The following is a 20,507-nucleotide window of genomic DNA, read 5'->3' as shown; positions in this document are numbered from 1 at the left end:
CATCTCTCTTAATAAGTGATTATTATTAAGAGTGACTTTCTCTTGGTCAGTAATCCTCCTACTTTCTTTCCCCATATTCACCACAAGTGTCTTGCCTTAAACTGCTTATCTGTGAGTAAAGTGCAGTAGAGGAGAAGAGCCAGGTAAAAGGACAATGATAGTAAAAAAAGTTTACTCCAGATTACTTTATTGACAGCGATTATTTAGTTTTTATACTCCAAATAAACAACAGAAAAATCCAAACATGTTCTGGTGGGATTAACCTTGGACAACTTCAAACATCCTGTGTCTGTTGATGTCAAAGAAACAGAACAGAGACACTACAATCTGAGAGATCGGTACAATCTCCACCCTGATCAGATTGTGGGTTTATAACATCTGTCCATTCTATCCTTGGGAAGCCTCGTATAGAAAACTTGGACTGTGATGTTCCTTTGGCGGTGACCGGGTGAAGGCGTGGCCCAAAGATACCGGCGGTCCTGACTCCTGACAGACTTCTCGGGCGACATCACTTCCTCTTGAACCTGGGACAGAAAGGCCATTTTTTTTGTTTGAATTTGACAATAATTCTGCTGAATTAATCCTCTCAAATCACATGAGATCAGCCAGTGGCTTCAGTCAAGCGTTTATGTCACCGTCTCTGACTGCGATTTTGATTTGTGACGTCACACCGGAATTGTTAATAGTAGATAAAGTACTTGCACTGACTTCAGGTTAGTGGAACTAGCATAGCCACTTCGTGTAACAAAGCAGAATGAGCCCCACAATGCCAGATCATATATAAATACCGTAAATGCTCTAATCTAGGCCGGGGCCTTTATTTACTCAAGGGCATCTAGGACCAGGCCTTTATTGGAACCAGGCCACAATTAGAGACAGGCCTTTATTTCTATTTGAGCAAAACGGACGACCAGGAAAATGAGGAAAAACGAGATTTGTGTCCATTTGCACCTAAAATATTAGGTTCATTTATTAATGAACATTTCAAACCCTCTCCGAGCGGCTGGAACATTGACGCCTTTTATTTTGTCGGGACAACAGGAAGTGTTTCGTTGCTGTTAGCGGAGCTTTGACATCAATGTCACTGCAGGTTTCTGTTTCGTTTTTACCGCGGACCGGATTATTTGTTGTTCTCTTGTGTAAAAGGCGAGTTTAGACGGAGCGTTTGTGTTTGTGATCGATCATGAGACTGACCCGAGAGAAGACGAGACGCTCGCGCTGATGGGAGGAGTTATTTTGAGGCGTGGGACTGACCTGCACACGGAGCAGCTGGACGTGCTTTGAAGACGCAATGGTGACTTTATTAAAACCATGGAGGGTCACACAACATTTGTTGCCCTGTTTCCACAAATAGTCACTGGAGGTTTGAAAAGTGGCTAAATCTGTGTCAAAGTTACGCTCGGATCAGCTCCTCCGCAGCGTCCCCCTCGGCCCGGGTTCCCGTTTGTTTACTTCCTGCACGTGAGTTTTCATTTACACGAGTATGAGACAAATTCCTAACATGGGGAATATTTCTACTGCTATAGTTTCTAATAAAAGCCCCGGCCTGTTTTAGAGACCGGCTTTAATTTGCCTCCGCCAGCCGCAAACCCGGCCTCTGTCAGAGACCCGGCCGCTAATGGAATACAGGCCAGTATTAGAGAATATACCGTATAAAAGGACTCTCTGATTAAAATATTCAAAACCAAAACCCCAGCCTCCACACACATCTTCGAAAGTAGCTTAAGTCATCTTTACCTGGCTGCTCCGGGCCCTTTCCTGGAACACAGAGACGGACAGTGAGCAGAAGGCGATCGAGTGCTGAAAGGGGGGAAAGTGGGCAGACTTTACCTGTGTCCATTGGCTGCTTTGCGGTTCAAACCGAGACGTTTGCGGTCAGCGAAGGACGGCCTACAACACACAGAGGGGGTTAGGGTGAGGTTAGTTTCACGTGGAGCATGTGAAGCCTGTCCACAGCAGACACTGACCCGGCGCGGTACTGCTTCAGCACCCGGCTGTTGGTGTTGGTCAGCTCCTTGTCAAACACTGACTTCTTGCCGCCTTTTCCTCCCTTCTGCTTGGCTCCTGGCGGGATAGAAACACAGTGTTAAATTTGCCAACATATTATGAGTATTAGTTTTAGTCGTAGTCTTTTGAGGAATAAGTCATTTAGTTTAAGGCAAGACACTGCACCTTTATGTTCAGCAACAAAATCCAGGTTTGCATTTATGGTTTTATCTTATATTAGTTACAAAGATTTTTTTGTTAAAGGGGGGGTATTATGCAAAATCGACTTTTTCAAGCTTTACATCATGTTATTCTGTCATTCCCTCATTAAAAACATGCCTGAAGTGTTGCCTTGGCACATTCACGTATTTTTGAGTAATCTGTAAAAACTCTGATGGCGGCCATTTCAGGGATAGGTTTGCCTGAGTCCTCCTAGGAACGCCTCCACCTCCTGGAGACGCCTCCGAGCTTTCGTCACCAGCCGAGTAACCAACCACTGCTCCTCAGCAGAACCCCCTCCCCACTGATGCCACAGACAGCGTGTGGAGGGGGCGTGTCTAAAGGCTCAGAGGTTCTTAAAGAGACAGAGGCCTATTTCAAGACATTCACTATAGCCATTTTGAGAGAGACATTTTATACAAGGCAGTTATTCTAATTTACTGCATTTACAGACCAACAGAAGGTTTGGTCATCATTGTAGTGTGATATAGACTGGTGCTATGTGGCTGAAAAAAGCATAATACCCCCTCTTTAAGTTTTTCAAAATGACATTTATGAAAATACAGTCCTGATCAAAACTTTAGGACCACTTGGAAAAATGGCATAATTGGACCTTAACAAGGTTCCAAGTAGAACTTCAATATGCAACAAGAAGAAAAGGGAGTGAAAAAGAAAAAAACATGAGTAAAGCTTTTATTGAAAACAATAATTTAACTGAACTGCAGCCGTCGAGGATCGTCCAGTGTCTTGATGACTGTTACTGCGTCTCACCTCAGCAGCTTTTGCATCTCAATAACCAATCCTTTGACAGTGAATTTAAAGAGACTGACCTGTAGGGGGCGCCGGGTCCTCCACCATGGCGCGGGCTCGTTTGGGCCGGCGTTCTCTCTTGGCGGCGCGCTCGGCAAACATCTGAGCTTTCAGGATCTCGAACTGAGCGCGCTCCTCGGGCTGGACGAATACACAGGGGTCACCGTCTCCTCTGACTCACGTGATTTAATGTTTTCTCTTACTGATTAACCCTGGACTCACCGAGATGTCTTTTCTCTTGGAGTCCTTCATGAACTGCTGTCTCTTCTTCTTCCCTCTGAGAGCCTGGTCAAACTCCTGCAGCGCCTTGGACACTGGACACACAGGTTTTTCAGATGAACTACTGCACTACAACACATGTGTTTGAGGTTTACTACAAATTAATTCCCTTGTGGGATCAATGAAGTTTTCGGAATCTGAAACCCTCCCCTTTTCCGTGACAGCACAGCCCACTAAAGCAGCAAAAATCACAAGTTCGACTGATGATACTTTAAACAGAAGAATTTTACCATATATGTTTACATTATGCAGAGCCGTGGGAAGATATTTTAGTTAGGGGGCGCTGAGGGACAAAATCTACCCCCAAAATACTTTTTCTGTGCATAAATCCTATTTATTAACCTCTTAACTCCCGCCTGAACCGAGAGCATTTTCTCCAGTTCAGCTTTACCCAAATCCTGTAGGCCAGTGTAACGCCTCATTTGAAAGACCTACAAAACTAAATGGATCTTTTTCCTCACAGCAGATTTTTTTTCATCACTTTTTTTGTTGGGCAGTCGTCTCATTTTTGTCAAATTTTCGTGACTTTTTTTGTCACTTTTTCGTCAAATTATTCGCATTTTTTGATGTCAAATTTTTCTCACTTTTTCGTCAAATTTTTCTCACTTTTTTGTCAAATTTCTGTCCATTTTTGTCCGTTTTTGTAAATTTTTTGTCACTTTTTCGTCAATGTTTTCTCACTTTTTTCACATTTTCATCCTTGTTTTCGTCTCAGTTTTGTTGATTTTTCACACCTTTTTTCCAGAAGCTTTTGGACTGGGGGTAAAGCTGGAGAAAATGTGCTCGGTTCAGGTGGGAGTTAAGGGGTTAATATTGCCGGCAGTTCACAAGCTCTCCACCAGGGGGTGCTGCAGCGCCCTCAGCACCCTGGGTTCCCACGGCCTTGACATTATATACAGTATTTTAGCTTCTTCAAACCCTACCATTGCCTCTTTCTTTTTCATTAACTAATGTCTATATGGACGGTATAGTTGTTCATGCAAATGGAGTGTTGGGGGAAGGAGAGAGAGAGATTTCAGAAAGGCCCACAGTCCTGTCAGGTGTATGATGTGCACTCACTGCGGCTCTGCTTGCGCTCCTGCTGGCTCTGAAACCACACCCTCTGGGGATCCGACGTGGCGCCCTCCAAACGCTTATGTGCGACCGACAGCTGCGCACACCACACAGTGTTATGGTACAGAGCGGAAGAGGAGGTGTACGGGGGCAGAAGGAAGGTACAGACGCTTACCTTGGCCTCAGACGCAGCCAGCTCGCGCTCCTCTCGCTCCAGCTTGATCACCGCCTCCACGTCCTTCTCCAGCTTCTGGATGTGGTCCCTGAACTTCAGGATGACCTCTGAGAGACGCAACAGCACGGGTTCATTTATTTAATTTGACCTTCTCATTGGTCTATCGTTACATCTGTTATTGAAGATATTTTTTAAAGCAGTACTAAGTAACTCTTCCCCCTAGAGGCCATAAGCGCAACTGCAGGTGTCGTAGCAAGTTACGATTTTTTTACTTATTAATTGTCTTGGAGAGTAAATACTACGCTGACAGGAAAGGCGAAGGGAGAGAGGGTTACTGTGCATCCAATTATACAATGGAAATATTTTTTTTCACTCAAACTTGGCTGTAAATACTGTTTAAAGTGACGTTAGCCCGCAGTTAGCTTTGCCAGTTAGCATGTTAGCTTCTTCTTCGTGATTCTATTAGTGTGTATTGCTTTCTCCGGACCTGTGGCAGTCAAGTTGCAAACATGGTTTTCTGGTCAGAGACACCAGGGGGAGATGAAAGACCCTCCAATAATCCCATAAACACTTGTATTACCCCCACAGGGACTACGGAGAGGATTTATTAAGGTAAACACGTTACTTAGAACTGCTTTAATTTGTAAGTGTTTCATTTATTCATTTATGCTGTGGCTGTGAATCATTTACAGACATGGCTGACAGTTGTGACTGAGGGATGAGGATGATTGATCATCATTGATCATTGTGTTGTCTGTTTTCTTGTAATGCAGCTAATGTAACCCAGTCATATTCCTCAATAATCAAGTTGACCTTAATGCATACTGCTACTGAGAAATGTTGGTATGTTTTCCTTAGCCCGGGGTATTTTCTTTTTACCCGTGCATATGACTGAAAGTACTTTATCTGCACTCTTGCCTTTTATTGTAATTGATTAATTTTATGTTGATGTCCAGAGGAGGAGGGACAAAACAGAGGTTAGGTAACTTTGTGTGAACGAGCAAGACAGAAATAGTGCTGAAGACAGAGCGAGTCCAAACAAGACTTAAAAGTAGTGCTCAAGACAGAGCAAATCTTAACAAGACTTAAAAATGCATATAACTGAAAGCATTTTATCTACACTCTTGCCTCTTACTGTAATTGATTAATTCTATGTTGATGTTTTTATTGATTCTATTTGCTTTCTTGTATTTATGCCACTGTGAAGCACTTTGAATTGCCTTGTGTATGAATTGTGCTCTACAAATAAACTTGCCTTGCCTTTTTTGTACCGTTAGCTACTTTTCCATAACAGAAATACTTGCTTCGATGACATTATGTGCCTTAGATGGAGTTTACTCTGAGCTAAGACTCAGGTTTGTGGGCCAACGGGACACAACTTGCTTATAATTTCGGAACCTACCTGCTATTTTTTGTCTTTCAAACAAGCTCCCTATGAAGTACTGTCTAAACCTAAACATGAATGCCCTGAATAAAGCAGCCTATTGCCCCAATAGAGAGAGGGATTTCCAGGGAAACTCTTGCCATCTTAGACTCTCAGAGCATTCCAATTATAAAATATCAATGCGGAGGGTCCCAAAAGAACATTTCTAAGCTTCGATCATTGACCAGTTCACAGCCCTACTCGCGCTCGTACATTACCTGGAGGCAGGACACGCGCCTTCACAGCGCTTTTGGCCGTCTTCACCACCTCCTTCAGCATCCTCCTCTCGGCCTCTCCCACCAGAGACACGGAGCGCCCGGAGCGGCCCGCGCGAGCCGTCCTGCCCACCCTGTGCACGTAATGCTTCTGCGTGGACGGCATGGTGAAGTTTATCACCTGGAACACATGGACGGGTGTGTGTGTTACCATCGTGAAGTGCAGGAGAAAGGGGTGGAGCACTTTAACTGAGCAAGGGGGCACTCACGGTCTTGACCCCGTCGATGTCCAGGCCTCGAGCGGCTACATCTGTGGCCACCAGCACGTCCACCTGCTCATCTTTGAACCTCCTGAAACAACAGTTCAAATACTTACAGACTTAAAGGAAACTATGCTTTTATCTGGCATTTTGTTTGCCCAGCCCGTTATACAACACCAGGCTGGTATTGGAAGAACAGTTTAGGTACTACAGGTATCGAAAAAAAGAAAAGTATCGAAAGCTTTTATTTTGCTTTGAGCTTTCAGCTGATTTTTATCCCAATCATCATCATCCCAAGAAATTTAGATTTAATGCCAGTCAATGACAGGCAGAATCCCCGAAATGATGGTGGATAAAGCACAGCCCTGTTTCTGAAAGAACGCCGGCATGGAGGGTTTTGTAGCGATGGTGTAGTAGTTGATGAGACATGTAACGTTAGTGTCACAGTCAGGCTTAGCGTATTTATATTAGGAGAAGTAGTTACTGGTGCTTCTAGCCTCCCAATGCACATTGCACTATCCAAATGGACCCATTTTGCCGTCGAGTTTGACTTCCAAGTCCTAACTACAGTAAAAACCTCCACAACCAGCTTAAAAACTCGCAAAAGGCCAATTTGCAAAACACGTCTCCTTTTAAATAATAGGGTAAGATGAGGCTAAAATGGGATTCAAATAGAAACAAACGTCTGAATCACTGATAACTGCGATAACGATTATCTGGTGACATATTGTCCCGAGTCCAGACCGGAGCGTGAGGTGCTGACCTGAGGTTCTCCAGCCGCTGGGTCTGGCTCAGCTCGCCGTGCAGCTCGCCCACATTCAGGCCCATGAGCCCCAGCAGGATGTGCAGCCGGTGGGCCTGTTTACGGGTCTGAGTGAACAGCATCACGTGGTCCTGGAAGGTTCGGGTCAGCAGCGCTGTGGGGCCACACAAGAAAATCAACTCTCAAATGTCTGCTCCGCTGGTCTCTGTTTTTGAGGAGACGGTTTAGTGTTGATTTCGCTTCTTTGCACCACTGTTCCAATTTTGCCCATCATGCAACTTACTAGAGGTAGATGCTTTTCAAAACAATACATTGTTTTTGTTTTTACTAAACAATTAAAGCAGTGCTAAGTAGGGTTTTTACCTAAATAAATTATTTTCGTAGTCGCTCGGGGGTAATACAAGTGTTAATGGGATGATTGGAGGGTCTTTCATCTCCCCCTGGTGTCTCTGACCAGAAAACCAGAATTGCAACTTTCCTGCCTCTGGGTCGGAGTCACCAATACACACTAATGGAATCACAAAGAAGAAGCTAACAGGATAACGGGCAAAGCTAGCTGTGGGCTAGCGTCACTTATAGTATTTACAGCCAAGTTTGAGTGAAAAAAATGATCTCCATTGTATAATTGGATGCACAATATCCCTTTTCTGTCAGCGTAGTATTTACTCAATGAGTAAAACACTACAACATGCTACACAGCTACTGCAGGGACACGAGTTACTTAGTACTACTTTAAAGGAACTATACGGAGTTTAATAATGTTAAAATTATGTATTTTCCTCCCCCTACATGTTCAAGATATGTCCTAAGGTATAGAATGAGCCCAGACCTGTTCACCACAACTGCGTCTAAAATCGTTACTTTGGTCTGAAGTGCCGTCACGCACGAGCTTAATATAGAAGCTGCAGTTACGCATAAGACCTGAGGTGGCAGTAGTGAGTATAAAATGGCCAACTTGCATCTAGCCCCTTTAACCTCAAAATACATTTTCATCTTCAAGAGCATGGACAATCAAGTAAAAGTACTATAGGTTCCCTCTGGGGCCAGGATTCCCTTGTAAATCTAATCTCAGTCGGTCTTTCATGGTTGAATAAAGGTCAAAGAAAAAACACAGCTCAGTAGCACATTTTAAAATCAAACCTCAAAACATTTCTTTTTACTTTATTTTGGGCTCTAAATGTTGTTCAAAATCTAGTACTTATAGGTTTATTGGGTCGGTCCAGTGCATGTTGATGAACTCCATCTCCTCACACTTGTCACAGTCCTATCGTTGTCGACATAAACCAAAGAGTAAAAGCTCAGCGAGTTTACCGGCCACGACGGCCTCTCGATCGCCCTCGCGGTTTGCTCGGATCCTCACAAACTCCTGCCGCAGGAATGGAGCCACGTCTGTGTTGCTGTTCACAAAGATCTTCACCGGGTCCTTCAGAGACACGGTGGCCAGGTCCTTCACCTGAGCACAGACAGGTCACACAGGGGTCACACAGGGGTCAGGCAGAGGGCAGCTGATAAAATAACTTCAAGTAAAATAATTATTGTAACCATATCAAATACATCTCAAATTGTTCAAGTATTGCTGCTACAGAAACTTCAGCGTATGTGAAATGTTCTGGGCATGTCCATGTGCAGTTTGAATAATGCAGCGATTTAACGTTTCCAAATGGGGTAACCACCAACACAGCCCTTTTTCCATCAAGCTGATGCTGGTGCTGGGCCGGTTCCAGTTTCAGAACAGCTTCATTTTCCACAGAAAAAAAAAAAAGCTGGCTCTTGGCTCCAAAACCTGGCACCAAATAGGACCGAGTTAACACCTGGACCAAGAAACGAGCAGCAGTGACGTCAGGGAAACAAAAGACAGACAGCGCTTTTAAGGCGAGACACGGCAGGTGAAAGTCGAAGTGGAGATTTTTATCTATTTTCCTCCCTTTACATCTTAGTTTTCATGTCAGATATAAAAATGACAAAACTCACCCTGCATGATGTTAATTTTATGCCCGGAAGTAGCTGCTGCGCTGCGTAGAAAGTCAGTTTTTCCCGCGGGTTTTCATTCATAAATATTGACAGATTTTACATCCACGTGTCCTGCGAAGGGGCCCCGTGATGACGCTTTCACCCAAATATGTTATTTTTCCTCCTACGAGACGCTGGTGCGGAAAAGTCGGAGAACGGGCTGAGCATGCGCACTCGCTACAAAACTTCAGGGCTGGTTTTCTCTGAATGAGAGAAGCCGCACTCGGGCAGAGCCTGAGCCCTTATAGAAGCTCCCACAGACTCCAAACTTTACAGTCTGAGACATAACAATATTTTGAAGGTTTTTTCAGAGGGATTTTTTAATATCTAATTCCTAGCCTGATTTATTCAGCTTTGAAACCAAAAAAACAGGCAGAATTTGAGTTTTTACAGATTTTTTCACTCATGATTAGTTTATTGCAAAACTAAACAATATATCCAAAATCCCCTCTGAAAAAATCTTAGTTACTAATATGTCAATAAAATAAAACCATTTAATCTGGCTCAATTCATTATTTTTGATTTCGTTGCCCAAAATATAGGCAATTTTAGCCATTTTAATGCTCAAAATGCCTTATTTTTATGTGAAAACATAAAATGACAGAAAAAGTGCAATACATTTTTTTCTCATATTTATCTCTGTGATGTTCAGCAAAAGTTTCAAATTGATATCTCTACATTTATGTTTTTCTTATTCACCTGCAGTGTCTCGCCTTAAAAAGACTGTAGGCTTAGTTAGCGCTAACTTTAGTAAAAGGGGAGAAATGGAGCCAAAGCAGTGCTAAGATAGTTAGGACATGAACCGTCTTCTTGCTTTGGGCTCTTTAGCCTGAGAGACAGCCATAACTAGAGGAAGCAGCTACGACCAAACAGGCCTTTAAAGAAATTCCACGGGAAATGGAAACACCAGGCTATGAAAGGAGCGTAGAGTCGAACAACCAATTAACAAACTATATAAACCAGAAATAGTAGCAGTAAGACTACTATCCATTTTTATGAGCCAACTGACTTCCCAGTACATTGCTATGGCAGTGGGGGCGTGTATCAAAACGTAGCACTTCGCTATCTCTTATTTTGGTGGAAAACGAAGTCAGTGCAGCACCGAGCCGGCCCTGAACGAAGCCCTCACACAGACCTGGTCGGTGAGCGTGGCTGAGAAGAGCATCGTCTGTCTGTTGTGGGAGCACTGTCTGATGATCTCCTTCATCTGCTCCTCAAAGTACTCGTCCAACATCCTGTCAACACACACAGTGGCATTAACGCATTGCCCACAGTGAGTCCACCAGCCCAACACATGATCCTGAACCAGCTCATGGCATCATCATCCCCTTAGAGCACAGATATATGTGCGTGGTGTGTGTGTATATCTATGCATTCACCTGTCCGCCTCGTCCAGCACCAGGATCTCGATGTGGCTGAGCTCGAAGCTGGGCGTGTTGTGCAGGTGGTCGATGAGGCGTCCGGGGGTGGCGATCAGGACATCAGGCCCCGCCCTCAGAGCGGCCTCCTGGGACTTTAGGTCCAGTCCGCCTGGGCACAGCGAGAGAGGCACGTTCAGGTTGAATTAAGTGCGGTACGTTTTTCGTCTATGGGGGCAATGGACTAAATTATTAAGGCTGCCTCTGTCTTTATTACATCTTTGTCATTATGATGCAAAGTTTGAGGTAATAAAAGATGAACTGAAATAGCTAGAGGCGGGTCGAGTAGTCTTTTTTGGACCACCACCAACCACCCGCTCACTACATTCAGGCTTCCTGGTGTTTCCCCATACAAGTACTGCCAGGTCCTTCCCTGCTTAGCTGTGGAGATCTGACAGGACACGGCAGAGCAAAGGCAGTTTGGCCCATGAAGTAGAGACAGTAGCACAAAGTAACTTTAACCTCTCACAATCTGCCTTAACCAAACTCATTTTGTCACTTTTTTCTTGCCCTTTTCTTGCGTTTGTGTGGCTTTTTATATTTTGTTTTTTATTTTGTCTTTTCTGTTGCACTTTCATCACTTTTCTATCACTCTTTTAAAGTCTTACTCTTTTACAAGTGAAATAATTGTGACAGAAGTTGAGAAGTCATAATGTGAAATGGTGGTATTTCCACATAAAATTTTAATATAAATAGTCCTGACTAATAAAGTACACAAAACTAATTATTAACTGAATTATTATTGGCTCTGAGCCTGGTTTTTAGGAGCCGCTTGTTTGGCAGTTCCAGGGCCTTTACAGGAATCCTGAAGTCACATTGAATCCTCACCTTTTAACTCCTCATCATAAATCGACATTTACAAAAGAGTTAGAGAGCAAAAAAGGCTTCAAAATGCAGAATGTAATTTACAGAATCACATTCATGCTTCATGGCTTCAACACAGTTCTTGAAAATTCTTGATCCTTGATCCTGATTTAAACACATCTGAAAATAAAATCAGACTCTGGGAAAAAAAACATTCCATATCCAATATAACTGGAATAAAAAAAATCTGCCAAAGTGTAAGACATAATACAGTAACTGACCAGGTGCGAATTTCATACAAAACTTTGGTGGACTTTGACGAGAGGAAAAACAAACTTAAACGCTCTCCAAAATGAAGACCTTCTAAATTGTGAATAAGTCTTTTCAATACATTTGAGGGTCTTGACCTCTTAACCCCCAACTGAACCAAGCACATGTCCTTCAACTTGGCTTTACCCAAATATGAAAGCTTCTTGAAAAAAAAAAGTGTCAAAACTGCAACAAAAATGAAGATAAAAACGCATGTGACCTGGAAAACATGTGCTTGGTTAAGGCGGGGGTTATAAATCTGGCTAGTTTGAGTGAAGAACTTTAAATACCTTTAAAACCCCGTGGACGCTCAATTATGTGGTACAATTAACCACCAACTCTAAGGCTGTATCCGAAAGTCCACATTATTCTGCAGATATGTTTTTTTTTTTTTTTTTATCTGAATTTATTTATTGTTACAAACGTTTATTTTATGAAACAGAACGACTGTTTTGGCACTTTTACAGGTGTTACTATCATCACAAAAAAAGCAACAACAACAAAAAAGTCACCCCAGCGTGAGCTCAGAGACCCGAAAGTAGGTCAGAGCCCGGTGTCCGAAGCGCCAGCAGATTGAGTGACTATATCTGCTAAAAGTTCGCGAAACTCCGGGAATAAAGTATTTCTGCGATAAAGACCAAACTCGTGGAATATTTATGGATAAATACGAGTCAGATACGCTTTTACTTCACATGGATTTTACGTGAATGGCTTGGATTATTCGACAGGACGCTGTCGGTCATTTAACAGCGCAAGCTAAAGCAGCTAACGTTAGCATCTTTTCACAGTAACCGTTTATATTTTGGTTGTTTATTCATGAGAAATACAAACACACGCCTGAAACAGCTGATTTCATTCAGTCGTGTTGTTTAGTTCAAAGACCTGTCTCTGTCAGGCTCTTCTCCGACTCTCGCAATGCATTGTGGTCTATATTGACCCGTTTAGTGACCATCGATGCTCACTACTTTTCGAGATGCATTGTGGGAAATTTCGAGTGCACTACTTTTTTCTCTCTGGACATTCGGACACCCCTACAAAATGGCGTGAGCACTATATAGTCACTATATAGGGAATAGTGTGGACATTCGGATACAGCCTAAATGTTGTCTAACCCCTGAACCACCGACACCATCCCCCCCCCGTCCATCCTTGGTGTGTGAGCACTGACCCACAGCGAGGCAGGTGGTGATGCTGGTGAACTGGGCCAGTTGCCGGGCCACCGAGTGCACCTGGATGCCCAGCTCTCTGGTGGGCACCAGCACCAGGACTCGGGTGAGCGCGGCACTGCGCGGCTTGTACAGGAGCCGCTCCAGGATGGGCAGCATGAAGGCCGCGGTCTTCCCTGAAACAAGAGCACACACGGCGGTCACTTATCGGGACGACGGAAACGCCAGTGTAGTTCCAACCACACTGTGAAGGTCTTTTTGTAACTGCTTACCGGTGCCCGTGGCGGCGCAGGCGCAGACGTCCCGGCCCATCAGCCCCACGGGGACACAGGCTTTCTGGATGGGGGTGGGCTGATGGAACGCCAAAGCTGTGATGGCCTGAAACGCAGGGAGGAGGAAGGTGGTCAGGGAGGTTTGTGACAACACGAGAGGCCTGAGGTGCCCAGAGGAGGACACACTGCTCACCTTCAGGATGGGTCTGGAGAGGTTCATGTCGCTGAAGGTCAGAGAGTGGTCATACTCGGACGCATCTTCAAACACCTGCTCAGACTGAACAAACAACGCACGGTTACCATCTCGCGGTGCCAGGATGAAAATACTCCGCTGTGCTCAGACTTCAGTGTTTTTGTCACATGTTTTCTGTCATTTTTTGTTATGTTTTTGTTGACTTTTCATCACTTTTCCGGCACATTTTGTTTTCTTTTCATCCTCTTTTTGTCGCTAATTTGATGCTTTTCTTTTTAGCTTTTAGATTTGGGTAAAGCTCGGTTAAGGCGGGACCGGTGGCCCTCGAGCCAGTGGCCCTTCTGTGCTCTTCCAGAATGGACTCATGGCCAGTCCGCCCCTGCTTCAGACCAGAGTGACCCGCATCAGTGCGCTTCACTACTGACACCTACTGATGAAGTAAAATGATGTAAAAAGGCCCAGGACTTTTCTGTTTGTTTGCTTTCATAGTTGGTAAATATAGAATTGTTAGTTGTGTTAGAGGATAACATTAAATTGCTATTTATCATACTGGTCAGGCTGTACAGTCGTACTATCTCTGTCATAGCCTTGACTGTGGTGCTCAGGCGCTCTCAGCTACTGAATGTTTTCTTGCGTATCAGTATGACAAGTTCAGTCTAAACTCAATTCCCAACTTTCCTCACACATTATTTTTATCACATCAGTGTGGTTTTCATACCCGAGCGTTTCACTGCTCACTGCATCAATAGAAGTTTGGATGATTTTAGTCTCTCCTTTTCATTTTTATTTAGTCTTATTTTAGTCGACTAAAATATCTGGACATATTAGTCACAGTTTTAGTCTCATGAGAAACTTTTAATTTAGTTTTAGTTTAATTTTAGTCGTCAAAAATAACACTTTGACTAAAATTAAGACTAAATATTTTAGTCGACGAAATTGACACTGCCTGCATGTCTCCCTTAGAGCTGGGTGCCGTTAAACAAAACCAGCAGGGTAAAAGGTTTACTTGAGGAAAAATGGGGGGGGAAACAGTGACAAATTTTAAAAGAAAAATAACAAAGAACAAGGGGGAACAAAATGAAATAGAAAAAAGTGAAACAAATGAGGAGAAGAGTAGAAACATTCAGGGGAAAAAAAAAGTAACAAAATTGAACTGAAAAAATTGGTTAAAATGGGGAGGGGTGTTTCTGCCACTTTGTAGTTAAAGGAAGTTTGTCACGTGACCACTCTGAAGACGACTGCAGGACGTGAACAGTGGAAATAGTCAGGTATGAATATCGCACAAGTGAATGAAAAACTTAAAATACCACAGATCAACCGAACGTCTAGGACCGTCATGTCATGTGCTCCTACCTCGTCTTCAGTTTTCCGCTTCCTCCCTTTGCGTTCTTTGTTTTTCAGAGTGTCTGCACACAGAGATCAGATCATTTAGGACGATCGGCTGAATAAACAATATAAAACACCGTGCTGAAGCGGTTGCATGGTCCTGACCAGACTTGGTGAGGATTTCCTCTTCTCCCGAGCTGAACTCAGCCTCGGACTCCTCGGACTCCCCCGACTGGTCCGACTGCTGCTCCCCGGAGGCAGTGTCGGGGTCGGTGGAGTCCTGGCTCAGGCCTGGCGTCACCTCCACAGAAGCTTCATCGGAGGCCTTGTCCTGAAACAGAGCAAGTGCGCCATGAGTGCGATGAGACAGAACAGTGAGCTCAGAGGCAGGGCTGAAGCGGTTTACGTTTTAGAATCAAGATACAGGTCACAGTGCAAATGTTAAACAAGTGAAAGGAGAATTCAATTACGTAGGGTGTATTCAGACCTGCACTGTTTGGTCCACTTTAAACGGATCAGGGTTCGCTTTGAACGCTGCTCCGGATTTTTTATTCAGGTGTGAATTCAACAAACGAATCCTGTTGCTGATCAAAGAACCGAGACCCACTTTGTCAGGTGGTCTCGGTCCGGCTTCCAAACGGACTCTGGTCCAGTTCGCTCCAGGTGTGAATATAAACCACTGTTGATCCGAAACAACTGCGGGAAACATGCGTCTTTTTGGGCTTAACAAGCCACCTTAGCTAAGGCACCGTGGGAAAAGTTATCCCTTCGCGGCTGCTAACGCTAATACTGGATGGATGCTACAAACAGTGAGCCGTGGACAGACCTGGAGCTCCTGGATGTTTGGGCAGATGCACTAACTCAACTGCGCTCGTGTTTAGCGAGAAAATGAACAGCCGCGGTCGTCGCAGCGCGGTGTCGAAGTGGAAAAAACTTAAATGAAAGTACAAGACGCATTAAAGAAGAGGATCAAGACCAACACTTTGTTTGACATAATAGCAACAAACAGCTCAGCAGACGACCCTTCATCCACACAAAACACCTCTTCCTCCAGCTGCTCCGGTGAAGCTGAGGTTAAAGGTCAGTGGTTTAGCCTCTCACGTTTCTTTTATTATCATAGTAAGCATCAAATTTTCATTTTTATTTCATTTGTTGTGGTCCTTGCTGTCCAATGGGAGCCTCGATCGTCACACACATGTTTACAAAATATAGTTCTCTTGCAAAAAGTACAGTCTGAATACGAACTGCACCAACGGAAAAAAAAAGTTTGCTTCTGATCCGGAACAAACAAGCTGAGCAAAGGACTTTTCTGGTCTGAATACACCCTTAATTTTAAAGTAAATTGGTCATATTTTATGTTCTCGAATGCAATGCTCATATACTTTATTACGTTGCTTCTATTAGGCAGCATTATCTGAAATCACAATATAAATGTTCACAGTTATGCGGACGACACAGCTGTACTTATCAGTGAAAACACGTCAGACGGATAAATTAGACAGACTTAGCCCCTGTGTAAAAGACCGGGATGACTGTGAATGACCTCCTTCTTAACCCTGATAAAACCGAGACTATACTAGGTCCTCAAAACCTGAGAGAGTATTTATCTTTTTTATTTATAAAATTGGACACCGCAGGCAAACCAAAAATGCAGCTGAATGTTAATTTTGTTGTTTCAATAAGTGTATGCTTTAAACATAGTATTGTAGTGTCATCATAGAAATATAGATTTAATGTGGCAATACAATTGTTTTTTAATGACATTGGCGGCCTGTAATTACTTTTACTGCCCTTCAAACCCAGTCAAACTTTTCACACCAAGTACCTCATAATATATCTGACCTGCCACGTTCCACCACAACTGGATCAAGATCTAATCCGGATTAAACAGGAGTATGAAAAAGAGTAGATAATAAACTGAATGAATTGTGTCTACACTGAGTCGGAGCTGATCGACCCGGGTTTGCCAACCTAACACCAAGATGGAACATCACAAAACAAGTGCATGAACAGAAGAGAACAGGGGAGTTACCTGGGCCTTTCTCTTCTTTCGGACCTGCTCGATCTTCTGGTCCAGGGTGGTGAGCGTCCTCTGCAAACACACAAACCCCATTAGAAAACACAGAAGCTTTCAAACATGGCTAAGATGGGATATTTAGAGTCAGGTGAGAACAGGATCGTTGAGACTGAAACTTACTAAACAATAATAAAGGTTGCGAGAAGCTTTCAGAATAAAGAGTGGTACCAGAACAAGTTAACCCCACCCACTGGTCTGAAAAGGTCCAGAGTTTACTATTGTCATTGATGAAGCGTCCTGGATGACAGGCGTAACTACAGAGTACAGAAAACAACTCTCTCCGCTCTGACCTTGGGCTTCATCTGGCTGAGGACGTCGGGCTCGAGCCAGGGCCGCTCCGTGAGGCCCCCATCCCGCTCTCCAAACTCAAAGTCAGCGTTGAAGTCACCGGCCCCGTGGCTGCGCTTGCCCTGCTTCTTCTTCCTGTTCAGCACGATGGGCTCCTCCTGAGGAAACAAGTTTAGGGGTTAAATATTACACAGACATTTCACCTTTAAAAACCTCAAATCATGCATATGGATGGAAAACTGCCATTTATCTCCAGAACTTTCTGAGCAATACAATATTCTGCTGATTCAGAGGGGATTGAAACAAATTACAAATGGCAGCTACAAATGGACTCAAAAAAGTTTGTTCAGAGGTCCCCATCATTTGAATTTGCAATTTTCATATATGGTGTAATTCTGTATTTGACGCATCCTTCAGCCTGGATCATGAGCGATGCTTACATAATATATATATATATATACCTATGGAAAACGCCACCAGGAAATATGAAGCAACTTGAAGTTATGATCAAAAATCAAAGATCAAAGATTTTCTTGGTACCAGGGCTGGGAACATACTAGGGCTGCAACAAACGATTATTTTGTCATTGATTAATCTATCGAATATTTTTACGATTAATCGATTAATCACTTGGCTGTGAATGGTGTAGGAAAATTGGATTTTTTGAAATGTAATTGATCACATAAAGCTAAAGTGGCGCCGCTTGAGGACGTGTTGATGGAGGAAACTTAAATGTTTGTTGGAGGCTCTTGGCGCTAATTCTGCTTCTGATTGGACGAGACACAGACGGATATTTATGAAATTTAAAATGTACAAAACACCACAGACACTTACTATGAAAAACAAAGCAGGTTTTCATCAAAAATGTTAAATTTTCATGTCATTTTTGCTCTATTTGAGTCTGTGTGAACCAGAAAACGACTAATCGATTACTAAAATAGTTGTCGACTCTTTCAATAATCGATTAGTCGTTTCAGCCCTAGAAGACACACTTTTATTACAAAATGATGTTTACCTTAAAATGTGCAAAAAGAAAACAGGCGTCCAAAGTTTATAAACCAAAACGCCATTTGGCACAGTTTATTACAGTGATGAGACAGAACAGTACATTTGTGTAACAAAGTAGAAGAAAAGAGTGCATGATGAAAATGCCTCCAAACACAAGTACTGAAAGTATTGCAATACTTGATAAAGTGTCGAAACTTAGTATTGCAGCAAAAAGTATTGAGGTATGGTAGTACTTTGTCCCAGCCTTAGCTACATGACTATTTTTGTACTTGGTTTATGGATAATAATATCTCTGTAATTACTGGAATTCTATTAACTAACTATTGGACTCTTCTGTCGGCACAAATGCCCCAATTATGTATGTACAATTATATTTACTATCATTTACTCACATAGGCATCTAAAGTGGTGACATTAACATGGGTAAGGTGTTTGACATGGCAGATTAAGGAACCCCTCACAAACATGACCAGATGTTTGATTGTATTATTTTCTCCAGAAGCTCTGTCTTTATAGATTTCCCTGCCTTTAAGAATCACATTCTAGTGCGCAAACACACAAAACAGATGTGTAAACCTCCCTCTGCTCTGGACCTACCTCCCCGTCGGACCCCGAGTTGGGCTCCTCCGGGCTCAGGTCGTCCTCCTGGAGGGTCCCGATCAGGCCCAGCTGCTCCAGCATCCTCACTCAGCCGCGGAGGGTCAGGACACAGCGGACACACGGTCTTCTTCACAGCTTTACGCACCACGTTTCGTTTCAAAGTCGTTTAACGTGGTCTCTACAGGAGCACTAGTCCTCAGCAGCACAAAACACACGTGTGATGCCGGAAGTGATCCGCTTCCGGTGTTTTTACTTTGGCTTCATGGGCAGCTGAACGCGCCACCTACCGCCCCCTACTGGTCAGGAGGCTCTGATAGATTGGAAAAATAAAAAAGAAAGGAAGAAGTGAAGCGTTTAGTTTTGAGCCAAACTCATTTCTAGCTCTCACAATCCCTCCTGCACATCAGAATAGTTCAAGCTAATTATTTTGCCTGTTTGAAGCAAAATTACACCAATCTAGTCTGTCTTCCATCACTCAATAAACATCTAGATCAAACCTGGGCAAAATACGGCCCGCGGGCTTGTAGGGCATAAATTCACAAGCATGTAAAAAAAAAAAAACTAAGTCTCTAGCCCATTCCTGTGCGTTATGATTTTTTTTTTAAAGAAATTACCAGAATGCTCATTCCAGCCACTAGGGGGCAGTTTAAAGGGGGGGTATTATGCAAAATCGACTTTTTCAAGCTTTACATCATGTTATTATGTCATTCCCTCATTAAAAACATGGCTGAAGTGTTGCCTTGGCACATTCACGTATTTTTGAGTAATCTGTAAAAACTCTGATGGCGGCCATTTTAGGGATAGCTTTGCCTGAGTCCTCCTAGGAACGCCCCCACCTCCTGGAGACGCCTCCGAGCTTTCGTCACCAGCCGAGTAACCAACCACTGCTCCTCAGCAGAACCCCCTCCCCACTGATGCCACAGACAGCGTGTGGAGGGGGCGTGTCTGAAAGGCTCAGAGGTTCTTAAAGAGACAGAGGCCTATTTCAAGACATTCACTACAGCCATTTTGAGAGACATTTTATACAAGGCAGTTATTCTAATTTACTGCATTTACAGACCAACAGAAGGTTTGGTCATCATTGTAGTGTGATATAGACTGGTGCTATGTGATTGAAAAAAGCAGAATACAAACACTTTAAATGAAATAAAAGGAAAGAATTCCACACGTGTCCAGCAGAGGGCACTGACATAATGAAAGATCAGGATACAAACAACACATTGTAGTGAAGTGAATGAATATTGACTACAGTGTAGCAGAGACTTGTGACACAGGCTCCGAGGCTACAGTCCTGTCTGGCTCATTATTATTCATTTATTGAAAAAAGGTTTCCTCAATAGTATTTTCCCAATCAAAACTATTTTTTATTTTGTTTATTTTGCTTTTGTTTATGGACCCGGCAATACACTTACGATATATATTGGACCTAGGGAAATGTACTTGCTATAGCCGAGGTGCTTTCAGTGCAATGGTAGAAGTTAACGAGGACAAAAAGTTGAATAACCTAAATTATGATGTGCACAATATTTACAGAAAACAATAGTCCTAGGTGTCAGCTATTCAAGATACACAAAGTTGAGCAGAATACGTTTGAGTTATTGTTGGTGTGGCCCTCACACTCAATTCAGGCTTCTCATGTGGCCTTTTAAAATTTAATTGCCCACCCCTGATCTAGATGAAAACCATGCAACAAGGTCTGTTTTTTACTGTGTTTACACATACTCTATGATGGTAAAAATACATTTACTCTACAACAACGAAAAGTCAGGTACTCCAGCTTTAAGTATTCATATTTCTAGTATCGAGCAATGATATTATTTTTGCCAGGTGCTTCTCCAATGAAAGAAAAAGAC

General features: G+C 43.2%; 1 protein-coding gene across 1 annotated transcript; it reads right to left on the bottom strand.

The window, feature by feature from the left end:
* Positions 1–471: 471 nt before the first annotated feature.
* Positions 472–18,897, bottom strand: ddx27 (DEAD (Asp-Glu-Ala-Asp) box polypeptide 27). Its single transcript, XM_079580912.1, has 22 exons — positions 18,652–18,897; positions 17,049–17,204; positions 16,714–16,773; positions 14,847–15,012; positions 14,709–14,761; positions 13,356–13,439; positions 13,163–13,268; positions 12,893–13,066; positions 10,573–10,723; positions 10,329–10,428; positions 8,495–8,636; positions 7,184–7,337; positions 6,430–6,511; positions 6,164–6,341; positions 4,523–4,629; positions 4,354–4,444; positions 3,238–3,329; positions 3,036–3,156; positions 1,968–2,064; positions 1,831–1,890; positions 1,738–1,758; positions 472–524 (listed from the first exon to the last, which is right to left on the bottom strand). Exons 1-22 carry the CDS (start codon positions 18,733–18,735, stop codon positions 509–511), a joined length of 2,295 nt encoding a protein of 764 aa, XP_079437038.1. The 5' UTR covers positions 18,736–18,897; the 3' UTR covers positions 472–508.
* Positions 18,898–20,507: the final 1,610 nt, after the last annotated feature.

The sequence above is a fragment of the Gobius niger genome (genome assembly GCF_951799975.1).
Source record: "Gobius niger genome assembly, chromosome: 22".
NCBI lineage: Eukaryota > Metazoa > Chordata > Actinopteri > Gobiiformes > Gobiidae > Gobius > Gobius niger.
Note: the sequence above shows the minus strand (reverse complement) of the source record. Positions and strands in the feature narration are given on the sequence as shown.